The 17,034-nt window shown below is 51.9% G+C and overlaps 1 protein-coding gene across 1 annotated transcript in view; it reads right to left on the reverse strand.

Moving 5' to 3' along the window:
* TMED8 (transmembrane p24 trafficking protein family member 8) overlaps positions 1-17,034 on the reverse strand; it is a 45,255-nt gene that overhangs the window by 26,275 nt on the left and 1,946 nt on the right. Inside the window, exon 2 of the mRNA XM_029597651.1 lies at positions 11,604-11,673. Within this exon, the coding sequence (XP_029453511.1) occupies positions 11,604-11,673 (70 nt within the window). The remainder of the gene's footprint in view (positions 1-11,603; positions 11,674-17,034) is intronic.

Raw genomic sequence — 17,034 nt, forward strand, 5'->3', positions numbered from 1 at the left:
AAACATAGAAACATAGAAATGACGGCAGAAGAAGACCAAACGGCCCATCCAGTCTGCCCAGCAAGCTTCACATTTTTTTCTCATACTTATCTGTTTCTCTTAGCTCTTTGGTTCTATTTCCCTTCCACCCCCACCATTAATGTAGAGAGCAGTGATGGAGCTGCAACCAAGTGAAATATCAAGCTTGATTAGTTATGGGTAGTAGGGGAAGTAACCGCCGCAGTAAGCAAGCTACACCCATGCTTATTTGTTTTACCCAGACTGTGTTGTTCAGCCCTTATTGGTTGTTTTTCTTCTCCCCTGCTGTTGAAGCAGGGAGCTATGCTGGATATGCTTGTAGTATCAGTTTTTCTTCTCCCCTGCCGTTGAAGCAGAGCGCTATGCTGGATATGCGTGAAGTATCAGTTTTTCTTCTCCCCTGCCGTTGAAGCAGGATATGCATTGAAAGTGAAGTATCAGGCTTATTTGGTTTGGGGTAGTAACCGCCGTAACAAGCCAGCTACTCCCCGCTTTGTGAGTGCGAATCCTTTTTTCTTCTCCCCTGCCGTTGAAGCAGAGAGCTATGCTGGATATGCGTGAAGTATCAGTTTTTCTTCTCCCCTGCCGTTGAAGCAGAGAGCTATGCTGGATATGCGTGAAGTATCAGTTTTTCTTCTCCCCTGCCGTTGAAGCAGAGAGCTATGCTGGATATGCGTGAAGTATCAGTTTTTCTTCTCCCCTGCCGTTGAAGCAGAGAGCTATGCTGGATATGCGTGAAGTATCAGGTTTTCTTCTCCCCTGCCGTTGAAGCAGGGAGCTATGCTGGATATGCGTGAAGTATCAGTTTTTCTTCTCCCCTGCCGTTGAAGCAGAGAGCTATGCTGGATATGCATTGAAAGTGAAGTATCAGGCTTATTTGGTTTGGGGTAGTAACCGCCGTAACAAGCCAGCTACTCCCCACTTTGTGAGTGCAAATCCTTTTTTCCACATTTCCTCTTGCTGTTGTAGCTTAGAGCGATGTTGGAGTCACAGTAACCATGTGTATGTTTATTGAATAAGGGTATTGTCTCCAGGCAGTAGCCGTCATTCTGGCTAGCCACCCACTCTTTATTGACGGCCTCTTGATTTTATGGATCCACAGTGTTTATCCCACGCCCCTTTGAAGTCCTTCACAGTTCTGGTCTTCACCACTTCCTCTGGAAGGGCATTCCAGGCATCCACCACCCTCTCCGTGAAGAAATACTTCCTGACATTGGTTCTGAATCTTCCTCCCTGGAGCTTCAAATCGTGACCCCTGGTTCTGCTGATTTTTTTCCTATGGAAAAGGTTTGTCGTTGTCTTTGGATCATTAAAACCTTTCAAGTATCTGAAAGTCTGTATCATATCACCTCTGCTCCTCCTTTCCTCCAGGGTGTACATATTTAGATTCTTCAATCTCTCCTCATAAGTCATTTGATGAAGACCTTCCACCTTTTTGGTCACCCTTCTCTGGACCGCCTCCATCTTGTCTCTGTCTCTTCGGAGATACGGTCTCCAGAACTGAACACAATACTCCAGGTGAGGTCTCACCAAGGACCTGTACAAGGGGATAATCACTTCCCTTTTCTTACTCGATATTCCTCTCTCTATGCAGCCCAGCATTCTTCTGGCTTTAGCTATCGCCTTGTCACATTGTTTCGCCGACTTCAGATCATTAGACACCATCACCCCAAGGTCTCTCTCCTGCTCCGTGCACATCAGCCTTTCTCCCCCCATCGAATACAGTTCATTCGGATTTCCATTCCCCATATGCATGACTTTGCACTTCTTGGCATTGAATGTCAGCTGCCATGTCTTCGACCACTCTTCCATCTTCCTTAAATCCCGTCTCATTCTCTCCACTCCTTCCGGCGAGTCCACTCTGTTGCAGATCTTAGTGTCATCCGCAAAAAGACATACCTTACCTTCTATCCCTTCCGCAATGTCGCTCATAAAGATATTGAAAAGGACCGGTCCCAACACCGATCCCTGCGGTACACCGCTTAAAACCGCTCTCTCTTCAGAGAGAGTTCCATTTACCATCACACATTGTCTTCTGTCCGTCAACCAGTTTGCAATCCAGGCCACCACCTCGGCACTCACTCCTAAGCTTTTCATTTTATTCACCAGTCTCCTGTGCGGGACAGTGTCAAAAGCTTTGCTGAAATCCAAGTAGATGACATCGAGTGCTCTTCCTCGATCCAATTCCTTGGTTACCCAGTCAAAAAAGTCAATCAGATTTGTCTGACAGGATCTTCCAATGGTGAATCCATGCTGCCTCTGGTCCAGCAATTCTCCCGACTGTAGATAGTTCACTATTCTCTCTTTCAACAGTGACTCCATTACTTTTCCCACCACCGAAGTGAGGCTAACCGGTCTGTAGTTACCAGCCTCTTCTCTGTTCCCACTCTTGTGAAGCGGGACCACCACCGCTCTCCTCCAATCATTCGGCACCACTCCCGTTTCTAGGGATCTATTGAATAGGTCACACAGCGGACCTGCCAGCACATCTCTGAGCTCCCTCAGTATTCTGGGATGAACTTCATCAGGCCCCATGGCTTTGTCCACTTTCAGTTTCACCAGCTCTTCCCATACATTTTCTACTGTGAATGGAGTTACATCTACTCCATTCCCCTCCAGTTTCTTGTTAACTAGTGTCGGTCCTTCTCCAGGGTCCTCTTTAGTGAACACAGAACTGAAGTATTCATTTAATATTTCTGCCATTTCTTCGTCTCTCTCCACACATTGATCCTTTCCACCTTTCAATTTCACTATACCACTTTGAACTTTTCTCTTTTCACTGATGTATCTGAAAAATGTTTTGTTACCACTCTTTACCTCTTTGGCAATCCTCTCTTCCGCTTGACTTTTTGCCATCTTGATTAATTTCTTTGTCTCCCTCAGTTCTACCAGATATTCTTCTTTGTGTTCCTCCTTTTGGGATCTTTTATATTTCTTGAACGCTGTTCTTTTAGCCTTTATTTTGTCAGCCACCTCCTTTGAGAACCAGATAGGTTTCATTTTTCTTTTGCTTTTCTTTACTTTTCTAACATATAGATTAGTTGCCTTGGTGATTGCTCCTTTTAGATTGGTCCACTGCTGATCCACATCTCTCTCGTTTTCCCAGCCTTTTAGTTCTTCCTCCAGGTACTTCCCCATTTCATCAAAGTCTGTGTTTTTGAACATCAAAACTTGGGTTTTTGTGCTTCTTTTCCGTGTCCTTTTTGTGATATTAAACCGTACCGTTTGATGATCACTGGTGCTGAGGTGGGCACCCACCTGGACGTCTGAGACATTATCTCCATTAGTGAGCACTAAGTAGAGTATAGCTCCTTCTCTGGTGGGTTCCATTACCATTTGTTTGAATAAAGCTAATTGCAGGGCATCTACTATTTCTCTACTATTATTAGATTCTGCAGATGGGATTCTCCAGTCTACATCTGGCATATTAAAGTCTCCAACGATCACCACTTCTCCTTTCTTTGCTATCTATAAGTAGGTATAAGCACACTATCGCGTGCTTATACCTACTTTTCTCATGTCCACACCACTTACACTAGGGTAGACTGTTTCTTTATACACAAGTCGCTTCAGAACTTAATCTTTAAAACGGATATTGATAGCATTACATGGTCAGACCACGCTCCTCTTTGGCTGCCATGCCATTTAACCGATAAGGGGTTCCGACCTCGGCGCCTTGTTCAAGGACGGCGCTTTCGTTAGCCACATGGAGACGTTACTATGAGATTACTTTAAGGATAATCAGACTGAGGGCATGTCTCCACTATTAGTCTGGGAGTGCTCTAAAATGGTGGTTAGGGGCACGTGCATAGCCCGAGAGGCGCACTGCAATAAGGAGAGAGAGGGGCAGCGGCAAGCTTGGCTAAAGGAGTTGGCTGATCTGACCAAACTACATAGCCAAACTCAATCGGGAGTGATTTACCAGCAAATCCTACGGCTTAAGGATAAGCTTCGTTCTCAAGAGGATACAGCCATTAGCCATCAATTAATGCTACTGAAACAACAGCATTTTGAGGGCGGAAATAAGGCGGGAAAATATTTGGCTAAACAACTAAAAGCAGTACAGGCCAGAACAGTGGTCTCTAAGATCCAAAATACCCAAGGCCAAATGACTACGTCGTCGGAAGGTATCAGAAAACCTTTTACTGACTTTTACTCTACACTTTAGAGCCTTCTATCCGAACGGGAGACACAGAGCAGTATCTGAGGTCAGTACAGCTACCGGCTCTTGATCACACCCGGCAACTTAACCTAGACAAGCCCATAGAAATCGATGAAGTGTTGGCTGCTTTTAAACAGCTTAAACCCGGTAAAGCACCCGGGCTTGATGGGTTCACTGGAGTTTGTTATCGTAAATTTGCTATCCTTCTGGCTGAACCACTAACCAAGGCTTTTAATTCTCTACTTGAGGGAAAATCTTTTACTAAAGAATCTAACACAGCAGGGATTACAGTTTTGGCAAAGCCCGGCAGGGATCCTTCTAAATGCAGCTCCTACCGACCTATCTCCCGCCTAATTAATATCGACTTGAAAATCTTAGCGAGGGAATTAGCGGCCAGACTTAATGCGGTACTTCCTGACCTGATACATAATGATCAGGTGGGTTTTGTGCCTGGGCGTCTGGCTGCAGACAATGTCCGGAGGATAGTTGACATTGTGGATGTAGTACACCAGAGGCAAATTTCTCCTGGCACCGGGAAAGTGCACAGACAAGTAGTAAAAACTGCTTTTCTGTGCACCCTCTGACTTAATATAGGAAAATTATGTTTCTTACCTGATAATTTTCGTTCCTGTAGTACCAAGGATCAGTCCAGACTGCTGGGTTATGTCTCCCCTCCAGCAGATGGAGTCAGAGAGAAAACTGAAAGCACCTCCCAGATATACTGGTGCGCCACCTGCCGTCCTTCAGTATAATGGATAACAAAGCAGAAGAAGAAAGAACTCCTCCGCCCCCTTAGCCAAAGAACCATTGCAACTGTCTAGCTCAAGTAGTAAGTAAGGTAAAAAACAGTCCAGAAAAGGCAAACCCTAATAGAACGTAATGCGCAAACGACGCGAACAACAAATCTGCAGTCCGAAGACATTCCTTCCCCAAAAAAGACTTGAGAAAAAGTTAACTTACCATGTTCAAACCAGAAGTGTGATAGAAACGGGATTCGAGCGGAATCTCTTGCACAAGATAGGGCGGGCGTCTGGACTGATCCTTGGTACTACAGGAACGAAAATTATCAGGTACGAAACATAATTTTCCTTTCCCTGTACGTACCAGGATCAGTCCAGACTGCTGGGATGTACCCAAGCCGCCTCAAATGGGATGGGACCCTGAGAGTCCCGCTCGAATCACACTGCTGCCAAAAGAATCAGCCGACGGCCCCCGAACATCAACTCGATAATGTCGGGCAAAAGTATGCAACGACTTCCAAGTGGCCGCCCTGCAAATCTCCTGGCTAGAGACCAGGGTACTCTCGGCCCGGGAAGACGCCTGGGATCGGAGAGAATGAGCTTTAAGCCCGTCTGGAACGGACTTACCACACCCAATGTACGTGGCCGCTATTGCGCTCTTCAGCCATCGGGCAATAGTTGCTTTAGAGGCCTGTAAACCCTTCTTGGCCCCTTGCCACAACACGAAGAGATGATCCGACCGCCGAAAAGCATTGGTGACTTCCAAATAATGCAAGAGCACTCGACGAACATCCAAACGCTTCAAGTCGGACCCCTGAGAAGATTGCCGCTCCTTCTCCGAGAACGACGGTAAGTCCACGGACTGATTAACGTGAAAAGCCGATACGACCTTAGGCAAAAACGAAGGAACCGTACGTAACGACACCCCTGAGTCCGAGATACGCAAGAACGGATCCCTGCACGAAAGTGCCTGTAGCTCCGATACCCGACGCGCGGACGCTATAGCCACTAAAAACACCGTCTTGAGGGTGAGATCTTTTAAGGTGGCTCGCTTCAGTGGCTCAAAAGGCGCGACGGTGAGGCCCTTGAGTACCAAATTTAGGTTCCAGGAAGGACAAGGGGCTCTGAGAGGAGGACGCAAATTTCGAACACCGCGTAAGAATCTGGCCACGTCCCGATGACATGCGAGGGAGGAGCCTTCAATCTTTCCCCTCAAACAACCCAGAGCCGCCACTTGGACTCTCAGAGAACTGTAAGCTAAGCCCTTTTTCAGACCATCCTGAAGAAAAGTAAGGATATCCGCTATCTCCGCACGCCGAGGCTGAACTTGGGCGGCCGCGCACCAGGAGTCAAAAACTTTCCACACCCTGGCATGAGCAAGCGTGGTAGAAGGCCTCCGCGCGCGAAGCAGGGTAGAGATCACCGGTTCAGAATAACCTTTCTTTCTCAAGCGCCTCCGTTCATAAGCCAAGCCGCGAGACAAAAGCGATCCGCCAGGTCGAAAAATACCGGTCCTTGACGAAGAAGATTCGGAAGGTGGCCCAACCGTAACGGTCCGTCCCCGGCAAGATTGACTAGGTCCGCAAACCATGGTCTTCTTGGCCACTCGGGAGCCACCAGAATCACTGGACCCTGATGGGATTCGAGACGCCTCAACACCTTGCCGACTAAGGGCCAGGGGGGAAACACATATAGTAGGATGTGACAAGGCCATGGAATCGCTAGTGCATCCACCCCCTCCGATCCGTGTTCTCGCCTCCGGCTGAAAAAACGCGCTGCCTTGGCGTTGAGCCGAGTTGCCATCAGGTCTAGTCGCGGCACACCCCATCGCCGGGTGATGAGTCTCATCGCCTGGTCCGAGAGCTCCCATTCCCCGGGATCCAAGTACTGACGGCTGAGATAATCCGCCTGCACGTTGTCTACGCCTGCGATGTGAGTGGCCGCGATGCGGGCGAGGTGGCGCTCTGCCCAGGTCATTAATAAGGACGCCTCGACCGCCACCTGCTGACTCCTCGTGCCGCCTTGGCGATTTATGTATGCTACCGTGGTTGCGTTGTCTGTGAGGACCCGAACTGCCCGTCCCCGCACCAAGGGCAGAAGCTGACGCAAGGCGAGGCGGACCGCCCTGGTCTCCAGACGGTTGATGGACCACGAAGCTTGGCGAGGGGTCCACGACCCTTGTACCGCACGTGATTGACAGACAGCTCCCCAACCGGTCAGGCTGGCATCCGTCGTCACGATGACCCAATCAGGAGGCTCGAGGTCCACTCCCTGTAGCAGATTGTCCGGGACCAACCACCACGCTAAGCTGGAGCGCGCCGGCTCCAACAGTGGTAACTGTACTCCGTAATCCTCGGATTTCTGATCCCAGCGCGAAAGGAGAGCCCTTTGCAACGGCCGCATATGAGCAAAAGCCCACGGTACCATCTCCAGAGTAGACACCATATGTCCAATGACCTGCATATAGTCCCAGGCTGTGGGCAAGTGGAGACCCAGCAGCCTCTGAACCTGACACATCAGATGGTCCATCCTCTGCCGAGTCAGGAATACCTTGCCCACCAGGGTATCGAAACGAGCTCCCAAAAATTCCAACCGCTGACTTGGAACTAGCTGGCTCTTCGCAAAGTTGACCACCCAGCCTAGCGACTGTAGTTGCTGCACCACCAACTGAACCGCCCTGTGGCAGTCGCTCTCCGATTTCGCCCGTATGAGCCAATCGTCCAGGTAGGGATGAACCAATATCCCTTGCCGTCGCAGGGAGGCTGTGACCACCACCAGAACCTTGGTGAACACTCTCGGAGCCGTAGCTAGGCCGAATGGGAGGGCGCAAAACTGGTAATGTTCTCCCAACACCATGAACCTCAGATACCTCTGATGCCGTTCCCGAATTCCGATGTGGAGATACGCCTCGGCTAGATCCAAAGAAGCCAAAAACTCTCCCTTGTGGATGGCCGCAATAACAGACCGTAGAGTTTCCATGCGAAACCGGGGAACGCGTAACGCCTTGTTTACTCGTTTCAAATCCAGAATAGGACGGAACGTACCTTCCTTCTTCGGAACTAGGAAATAAATGGAATAGCGGCCCGTTCTTGTCTCGTCCGAGGGAACGGGCAGCACCGCCCCGAGGGTCCGTAAGTGGTTTACCGTCTGGGCGATAACCAGTTGCTTTTCTCGAGGCCTGCAAGGCGATATCATAAAAAAGTCCCGGAGGGGCCGAGCAAAGTCCAACTCGTAACCGTAGCGCACCACGTCGAGAACCCACTGATCCGACGTGATTTTGACCCACTCCTCCCAAAACAGGGATAACCGACCTCCGATACGGGGGAAAGAGGAGTGGGCCAGCGCGCCTTCATTGGGGAGGTTTCCCTGCGGACGGTTGCTGGGAAGCTCCCAATCGCTGCGGCCGCCTGCCACGAAAGGAAGGAGACCAAGGAGACCACGACTGCGACCTTGGGCCTTGCTGTTTCTGCGAAAAAGAACCACCCCTTCCGGAGCGAAATCTGCGCTGCCCCCGAAAACGGGATCGCGCATTCCCGAAAGGACGAAACTGCCGGGGCTTGTCCTCCGGCAATTTATATACCTTATTATCCCCCAGGTCTTTGATGAGTTGGTCCAATTCCTCACCAAACAATAACTTCCCCTTGAAGGGGAAAGCGGCTAGACGTGACTTAGACGAGGCGTCCGCCGACCAACGGCGAAGCCAAAGTAATCGTCGAGCAGCGACCGCCGAGGACATAGTACGGGCAGAGGTTCGCAGCAAATCATACAAGGCGTCCGCTGTGTAAGCCACCGCCGCCTCCACACAGTTAGCCTGCTCCGCCTCGGCAGGCGGGAGCTCCTGTGTGGTGAGCAATTGCTGAACCCAGCGGAGAGTGGCTCTCTGCACCATACTGCTGCACGCTGCTGCTCGGACTCCCAGGGCCGCTATTTCAAACATGCGCTTCAGGAGCACCTCTAACTTCCTGTCCTGAAGATCCTTCAACGCTACGCCCCCCGTGACCGGAATGGTAGTATGCTTCACCACAGCGGTGACCGCCGAATCTACGGCCGGAACCTTAAAAAGTTCCAAAGACTGTGAGGGCAGAGGGTACAACTTATGCATTGCCCTGCTAACCCGCAGGGAAGCCTCTGGAACCTCCCATTCTTTAGACACCAGCTGTACAAGTTTGGGATGTAAAGGAAAAGTTTGCGGGGGGGCCCTCAAACCCGCCATTGCTACATCCCCCGTAGAGGTATCTGTGTCTTGCTGCGGGGCTGGAATCTCTAATTCCTTTAACACATGCTGAATGAGAAAATTCAGCTCATCCTTGCCAAACAGGCGCAAAATTTCGGGGTCATCCCCCTCGAGAGCCTCCTGTGGTTCCGAGACCCCTGCCCCCGCAGCATCCGGAGATCCCTGGTCGACATCTGGATCACTGGCGCCCCCTAAAGATACGTCGCCGGCTCCCCCTGAAGCCCCCGCTTTTCTAGTCACCCCCGCTATGCCTATAATAGGAGACACCTTAGGAACCTTCGCGGGGGGGGGGGGGGGGGGGGGGGTCATCCGGCTCCCAGCCTGCCTCTAAGAATGCCTGATGCATTAAAAGGACAAATTTGGAGGAGAAAGGAACCCTCCGTTTAGTGGAGCCCGAAGGGGGAGGGGCCGGAGGACCATTTCGGTCAGTTCCCCAGCGCGGGCTCAAATCGGGCGGCGAAAGAGGAGAGGAACCCTCCTCCTCCGATTCCATCTCCGCAGGCTGCCGCGCGCCTAAAATGGCCGCCGGCTCCCCCTCACAGGGAGGCGGGGCTGACGACCGCGTGGCAGCCGGCCTCCCCTGCCGCGCCGAAGAAACCTGGATCGTGCCGCTGCGGGCAGCGCCCGGCCCCCGGGAGGGTCCCTCGCCCCCGGGAATACAACGGGAGCAGAGACCCTCCCTGGAGAGTCGCGCCCCCGCCCTGCCACAGGCCGTGCAGGCCGAAGACCGCGGCATCCGGAGACAGCACACAAAACGCGCCAAAGGTAAGTGCTTGTACAGTAGCCAAAAAGCGCGCCAAACAGGAGCTATAAAATATCGCCGGGTGAACAACAATCCACCCCCTCCGGAGTCCCTGGTAAGCGCGGCAGGCTAGGGCATGAACCAGAGCACTGCCTGCAACCAGCAGGACTTAAGTGCTCGCAACGGATCAACTTTTTTTTTTTTTTTTTAAATTTGAGAAAAGCCCTCTTCAGTTTCCACTGGCAGTGGGGGGGGGGAGGGTGACCGGCCCACCGGTGAACTCTCCCCCGAGACCAAAAGGACACTTAATCCGGGAAAGAAGGAGAGCGAAGCTCTCCACGCCTGCCTGAACACTGATCCCAAACGAGCACCGCTGATAAAATAATAACCAGAAATAAACAATCTCTTTTTTTTTTTTTTAAACTAGGGAAAACCCAGTTGAGCTAGACAGTGTAGATAGTTTAGGCAGAAAAAAGAGAAGAAAACACCCGAAAAGAATTTTAGTCAGGACAAACCGCAGGTTATGTCTCTCATCTGCTGGAGTCAGAGGAAATACTGAAGGACGGCAGGTGGCGCACCAGTATATCTGGGAGGTGCTTTCAGTTTTCTCTCTGACTCCATCTGCTGGAGGGGAGACATAACCCAGCAGTCTTTGACTGATCCTGGTACGTACAGGGAACATGGCGATATCAAGTCGGAAGTCCGAAAGTTAAAAAAAAACAAAAAAAATTGAAATCGGCCTGCGGCTTGAAAAGCGGACGCTCAATTTTGCCGGCGTCCGGTTTCCGAGCCCGTGGCTGTCAGTGGGCTCGAGAATCGACGCTGACAAAATTGAGCGTCGGCTGTCAAACTCGCTCACAGCCGCCGCTCCTGTCAAAAAGGAGGCGCTAGGGACGCGCTAGTGTCCCTAGCGCCTCTGCTTGCCGCGGGCCCTAATTTAAATATTTTTATTTACTGTATCGCGTGCACAGGACACTGGCCTGTGCGCGCGCCAGGAGAGAGGGCATTCGCCCGCGACTTTTACTGATTCGGCCTGATAGATTGGTCTGGTGGGTGCCAAGTGCAAAAAAGGAACAGAAAACGGCAGGAGACAGGAAACCAAGGAGTAAGCACTGCTGGAATCTGCCTGGCACAGCTAAGGACTATAACACGCGAGGGAGCTGGGGGGCAGAGAAATAACAATGCAAGCTGGACGTCTATCCAGAAAGGAAGGGATGCACCTGGACATTCCCAGAGGAGAACTGAAGCTTTCACAAAATCCTGGACAGTGGGGAGTTACTGGTCCCTCCCGCAGCAGCAGCAGCTCACCAGCCAGAAAGGAGGCGCTGGGGTGGCACTAGATGAAGGGCTCCGCATTAGAGTCCATTTCCGGCAGCCCCTGACTATGTCAGTACCACAGAAAGAGGAATAAATCCCTCCGGCCGGGATCACACAGCACGGCCGCCCCACCCCCCAACATCCTGCCCAGTGCGGCTGTGAGTAATAAATAAATAAATAATGCCCCCTGGGCAGCGAGTGCTGGGGATCTGGGTCAGGCCGTGCCCTGCGTATTCCCTAAGCTCAGGTTACTGCTGAATGAACACACTGTGGGTCTGGAACGGGCGCCCCAGTGGGGAGGACACGTGGCCTGGCGGCGTCAGCAGCGCCACGGGATCAGCACCCGGCCTGCAGGCAGTTCCCCCGCACAGAAACCTGCTTGGGACCTACCTCTCATCGCAGGCAGGCAGCTCCGGGCCGGACGAGCTCAGCTCACAGTCACTCACTGCATTCTCGGTCTCTGTGGGTGGAAAGAGAGAGGACACAAAGCAAAGTCACCCTCAGTGCTAACAAGGGCAATGCAGGCCAGAGGAGGCCGCTCCAAATACAGCGTCACGTGACGGGACAATCACAGCGCCCTGCGCATAATCTACTGGCAACAGGTACAGCGCAGGAAGCAGCAGTGCCAGCTCCCCTCACACTCACTGCCCCCCCCCCCACAGGACAGGTACAGCACAGGCAGGGACAGTGCCAGCTCCCCTCCACACACTGCCCACCACAGGACAGGGACAGCACAGGCAGGGACAGTGCCAGCTCCCCTCACACACACTGCCCCACCACAGGACAGGTACAGGAGGGTCAGCGGCAGTGCAAGCTCCCCTCACACACACTGCCCCACCACAGGACAGGTACAGGAGGGTCAACGGCAGTGCCAGCTCCCCTCACACACACTGCGCCACCACAGGACAGGTACAGGAGGGTCAGCGGCAGTGCCAGCTCCTCTCACACACACTGCCCCACCACAGGACAGGTACAGGAGGGTCAGCAGCAGTGCCAGCTCCCCTCACACACTGCCCCACCACAGGACAGGGACAGCACAGGCAGGGACAGTGCAAGCTCCCCTCACACACACTGCCCCACCACAGGACAGGGACAGCACAGGCAGGGACAGTGCAAGCTCCCCTCACACACACTGCCCCACCACAGGACAGGTACAGGAGGGTCAGCGGCAGTGCCAGCTCCCCTCACACACACTGCCCCACCACAGGACAGGTACAGGAGGGTCAACGGCAGTGCCAGCTCCCCTCACTCACTGATTTATGGAAACCAGCTCTGGAGGCAAGCAGTTGATACTTCTTGGTTTTTGCAGTCCTCAGTTGCTGCACAGATTCTATATGGAGTGGGTAATTTTTAAAAATCTGTTTCCCTTGTTAAATAACTGAACTCCGGGGAAAAGTACTTTTTGGCTTGGCAGTTTTCAGAGGAAAAGCTTGTGCATGCTTCCCCTTTTGGACTTTACATCCTCCCGCAGAGTCAGCTTGAATTTATCTGGGGCCTGGATTATCCTTCATTGAAAGCACATCGTGCGTGTCCAGGTGACAGTGACTGACCAGGAGAGAACATGCCCAAGAGGTGAAAGGTCAAACCCCCCCCCCACACACACACACAAAATGTCTTCTGTGATCTGTACTAAGAAATCTATTCACCCTCCCTCAAAAATCTCCTCTGAATAACGTGTTTGTAAGCTAAACAAGGAAAGCTGCTGAACATGATGCAATGTTTACAGCCCTGGGGAGGGAGCAGTTATAATGAGAACCATCGGTGCACACAGGGAGCCCCCACCCACCCTGGCAAAAGCCCAGGGTCCCAGCGCAAGACGGACTAATTGGCAGGCAGTTCAGTCTGAGCTCCCAGGATATTTGGGCAGCAAAAACAGGAAAGGCTTTCAGCACAGCAGCCACGAGCCACCTGCCAAATTCTGCATGGCCTGGAAGTCAGAGACAATGCTCAGAAGGAGTAAAGAATGGCCAAACTGGGTCAGACCGAGGATCCATCAAGCCAATCCAGGTCACAGGTACCTAGCAGGATCCCAAACAGTAAACAGATCCATGCTGCTATCGCCCAGGGATAAGTAGTGGCGGATTCTTAAGGCTTCTTGGTTAATAATAGTCTTCAGACCTCTCTGGAAGTTTTTCCAAACCTTTTTTAAACCCAGCTACATTAACCACCTTAACCACATCCTCCAGCAATGAATTTCAAAGCTTAATTGCACGCGGAGTGAAAAAGAACTCTCTCTGATTTGTTTTGAATGTGCTACTTAGTAACTTCATTCAATGCTCCCCGGTCCTTGTATATTTTGAAAGCGCAAATAACCGATTTACATTTACCCATTCTATTCCTTTGCAAGGGGACAATTCTGAGCAGCCTGCATGGGCTCTTTTACTGCCCCCGCTTGGTACCTGATTTATGACTACCGAGTAGTTTCTCTTTGCAAATTAGCCGGCCTAAGGTCTGCTGGTTTGCATTTGGGCTTTCTCAGCCTCTGTAGAGGGGAGCTGCCCTGCCTGCTACCTGCTGCTTTGAACTGACAGTGGTCGCTATCCTCCTGGATATTTTGCCCCTTAACTTTTGACACCAGTTACATTCTTTAGATTATTGCAAAGCTTGTGGTTAAGACTTGGGAAGGGAGGACTGCTGGGCGTGAATGATCTGGGGGATCTTTTCTGCATCTGAGAGGACTAACTGGGCAAGCGCACTATTTCATCCTGGAGAAGAAGAGATCGTATGGAAGGTCACACTAGAAGTGACCGCTGTCCTGATTTTTTCCAGACTATACAGAAAAAATTAAGAGGAAGGGCTAAATTGTTTGGAACTTTCCTGAACCCTCTCTAAGAGCAGCTAAGGCCCATCCACTCTGCCCGGGTTACTGCCCCTACAATGCCACAGACCCCAGCTGATCTCTGCTTTTCCCCTGCCCGTCCCGTGCTTGCTCGCACCTCTACCACCTGCACCGGGAGGTTGCTCCGTGCATGAAAAGCGTCCAGGGGCCAAACACCGTTCTGTACCGCGGGCTGCACCTCTGGTTAAATCGTGGCCCGAGGTTTATGTGCGCGAAACAAAATAAAAGCTGCCAGCGCGTATTGAATACTCTACTGGTGAAGAGGGGCAACAGAAGCCGCATGTGGGGAAACCTCCCGTCGTAGAAGGCATGAAACAGCCTCTCCCAGTGCTCGGCAGCCCTGGGCGACGGAGGGCAGACCGCATGCCCGACCGCTCCTTAACTTTACTGTACAATGAGCATGCGGAGGAGAGCGTGCCAGTGGCTAGTAACCCGGGTACCAGGACTCTCGGAAGCCTGCCCAGCCTCATCCTGAGCGGAGGTAAGAGCAGGGAACGAGAGGACGGACCTTGCTGTGCATTTTACATTGCTTTAGATTCCCAGAAGAGGCAGCGGCAGATCACGGGGGGGGGGGGGGGGGGGGGGCACGGACTCCCCCCTGAGAATCGAGGCAAAGCCAGCGGCCAGAAGCGCAGAACTCTGAAAATCACCCGCTAGGAGGGGAACCTGCAAGGGAGTCTGGGAGTGAGAGCGTTTAATGTCCAGAAAGGGCTTTTCCCCCCCAAATTCACTAACTGTACCCGCAACCAAGATGGATTCTCCAGCACCAGCAAAAATGGCCTTTGCACAATATCGTTCTCTGCAGCAAAACGCAGACATGAGACACTTCCTGGTCAGGCTGTGTGCGAGAGCAGCTTATCTGATTCACAGAGCCATGCAAGCCAGGAAGAGAACAGCACGAGGACGATGGGCGCTCTGTGCGAGCGAGTGTGAAGGACATAAGCCCCGGGCCCCAGACCAAGCCTCGCGAGAAGCCTTATCAGTTTCAGCCTGGCCCGGAGCTGAACCCGAACAAGGGACAAGGAACCGGCCAACGAGCGCAAAAACACAGCAAATCACCCTTTTCTTTGGGAATTCACTAAATCTGCATCAGCCCACTGAATACTGCATTTATTTGTTGCCTTTAGCAATCCCTGAGTGGGAACAGACCCCTGGCTCCCCCGGGTCAGGGCCCATTACTACTCCACTCCCACTGAATAATGCACGCCCAAGTCTTTAAGAAGAGAGAAGGCGACCAATAAAAGAAGCAGAAGGACCCACACACCCGGGCTGAGGAGAGACGGATGCAAGCTGCCCTGCCATCAGCTTAGCAGAAGGGGTGAACTCGCTGGACTGCTTCTCAGGTGACGGAGAAAGCCCCCTTTAGCCAGGCACTTCAAAGCAGCCGTCGCCGGAACCTGCAGCAGTGGTAAGAGGGGGTTCAAATCCCAGCTCTGGTCCTTAGGTTGGCTCGCCAGGCTCCTTTAGCACTTTCCTGCAGGTCTAGGCTAAGGTGAGATGCTGTGGCACTGCAAATTCTCCAATGCCTGCTGTGCTCCTGCCTCTAGATATAGTTGTGCTATAATGTTTCCTAGTAAGAAAGGTTTATCTGACTGCTGAAGTTCTCAAGGTAACTCCCTAATAAAATTATCTCCATCAGCTAAGACAAACAGACTGGTGTAGACCGGCTACCGGACCAAGGCATTCATCTCAGGAACCACGGAAATCACCTCAGGAATTCTCAACTGGGGGAGGGACCATTTGGTATCATTGCAGGGGAGTGGAGCAGATTTATTTTCCTTTTATTTCTCCTTCTAAAATCTGAAGCAATCCCCAGTGGGGAGATGCACGTCCACCATCTGCTGGAGACGGAGAATACTGGCAGGCTGATGTCACTGCAGGGGTAGATATAGTGTGACATCAGTTTGCTCCGACTCCCATCTGCAGGTAAAGGTGATAACCCGCTGGCTCTGGATTCATCTGTCGGGGCGCTAGGAAAGTCTCCAAGATTCTCAGATTGCTGGTAAAAAGAAAGAGTGAGGCAAAAAGCAGAGGCCTTCATCGCCTAGAGGCTGTGCGGGGAAGCGTACGCGCCCAGCGGCAGGGGTGGCTCTCCTGCATATACTGCTGAAAATTCCCGAGAAACGTCTGCACACAGTTCAGGAGGTCGCGCACACATCCTTTTCCCGCTGGAAACTGCCGCCACCCATGCACGCGTGTCACATCTGCTCTCTGCAGCAGCTCCATCTCTCCCAGTGACTGGCCCCACGGGGAAGAGGGTCCTACTGACGAGGCCCTTGCAGCGGGGTTACGGCTGCTCTCCGGTGCCCGCAAACTCCCAGTCTTAGTTACAACTAATCAGAACAAGCAAGCAACGGACGGCTCCAGAAGCACAGACACTCTGCTCTCTATCGGGCCGATGCGACACCGTGCGCTCAGGCTAGTGCACAGATTAACACGCAGTGCCTAGCCAACGGCACGCATCTCATGTAAACGCCATGCTGATGAGGCTATTAATTATTACCCCGATGTAATAAATAATCCTGTGCCCGACGTGCACAATTTAACCCACAAAAATTGACACCAGCTCCGGAGCTGGCATTAAGTCTCGAGGAGCCCCAAAAGTTGAACAGAAAAACAGAAAATACTGCTTTTCTGTGGTTCCTCCGACTTAATATCATCCCAGTATTAACACAGAAAGCAGAAACATGGAAACAAAATTCCTTAAAAAGTCGACACGGCAGACAGGTTCGGAAAACGGACGCTCAATTTGCATTTGTTTTCCTAACCCATGGCTGTGCACGAGTCAGGAAAACAGAAGCTCATAAAATTGAGCGTCCGTTTTCCAAACTCGTGCACAGCCGCGTCTCCCGGGTGCGCGACGCCGAGGAGGTGCTAGGGATGCACGAGTTCCCCTAGAGCCTGCTTTTTAACACAGCAGCTCATTATCCTACTGCATCGCACGCCCGGGAGAGGTGGATGAGCGTGCATTGGGACAGTGGG

This window comes from Rhinatrema bivittatum, chromosome 4 (assembly GCF_901001135.1).
Source record: "Rhinatrema bivittatum chromosome 4, aRhiBiv1.1, whole genome shotgun sequence".
NCBI classification, from domain to species: domain Eukaryota; kingdom Metazoa; phylum Chordata; class Amphibia; order Gymnophiona; family Rhinatrematidae; genus Rhinatrema; species Rhinatrema bivittatum.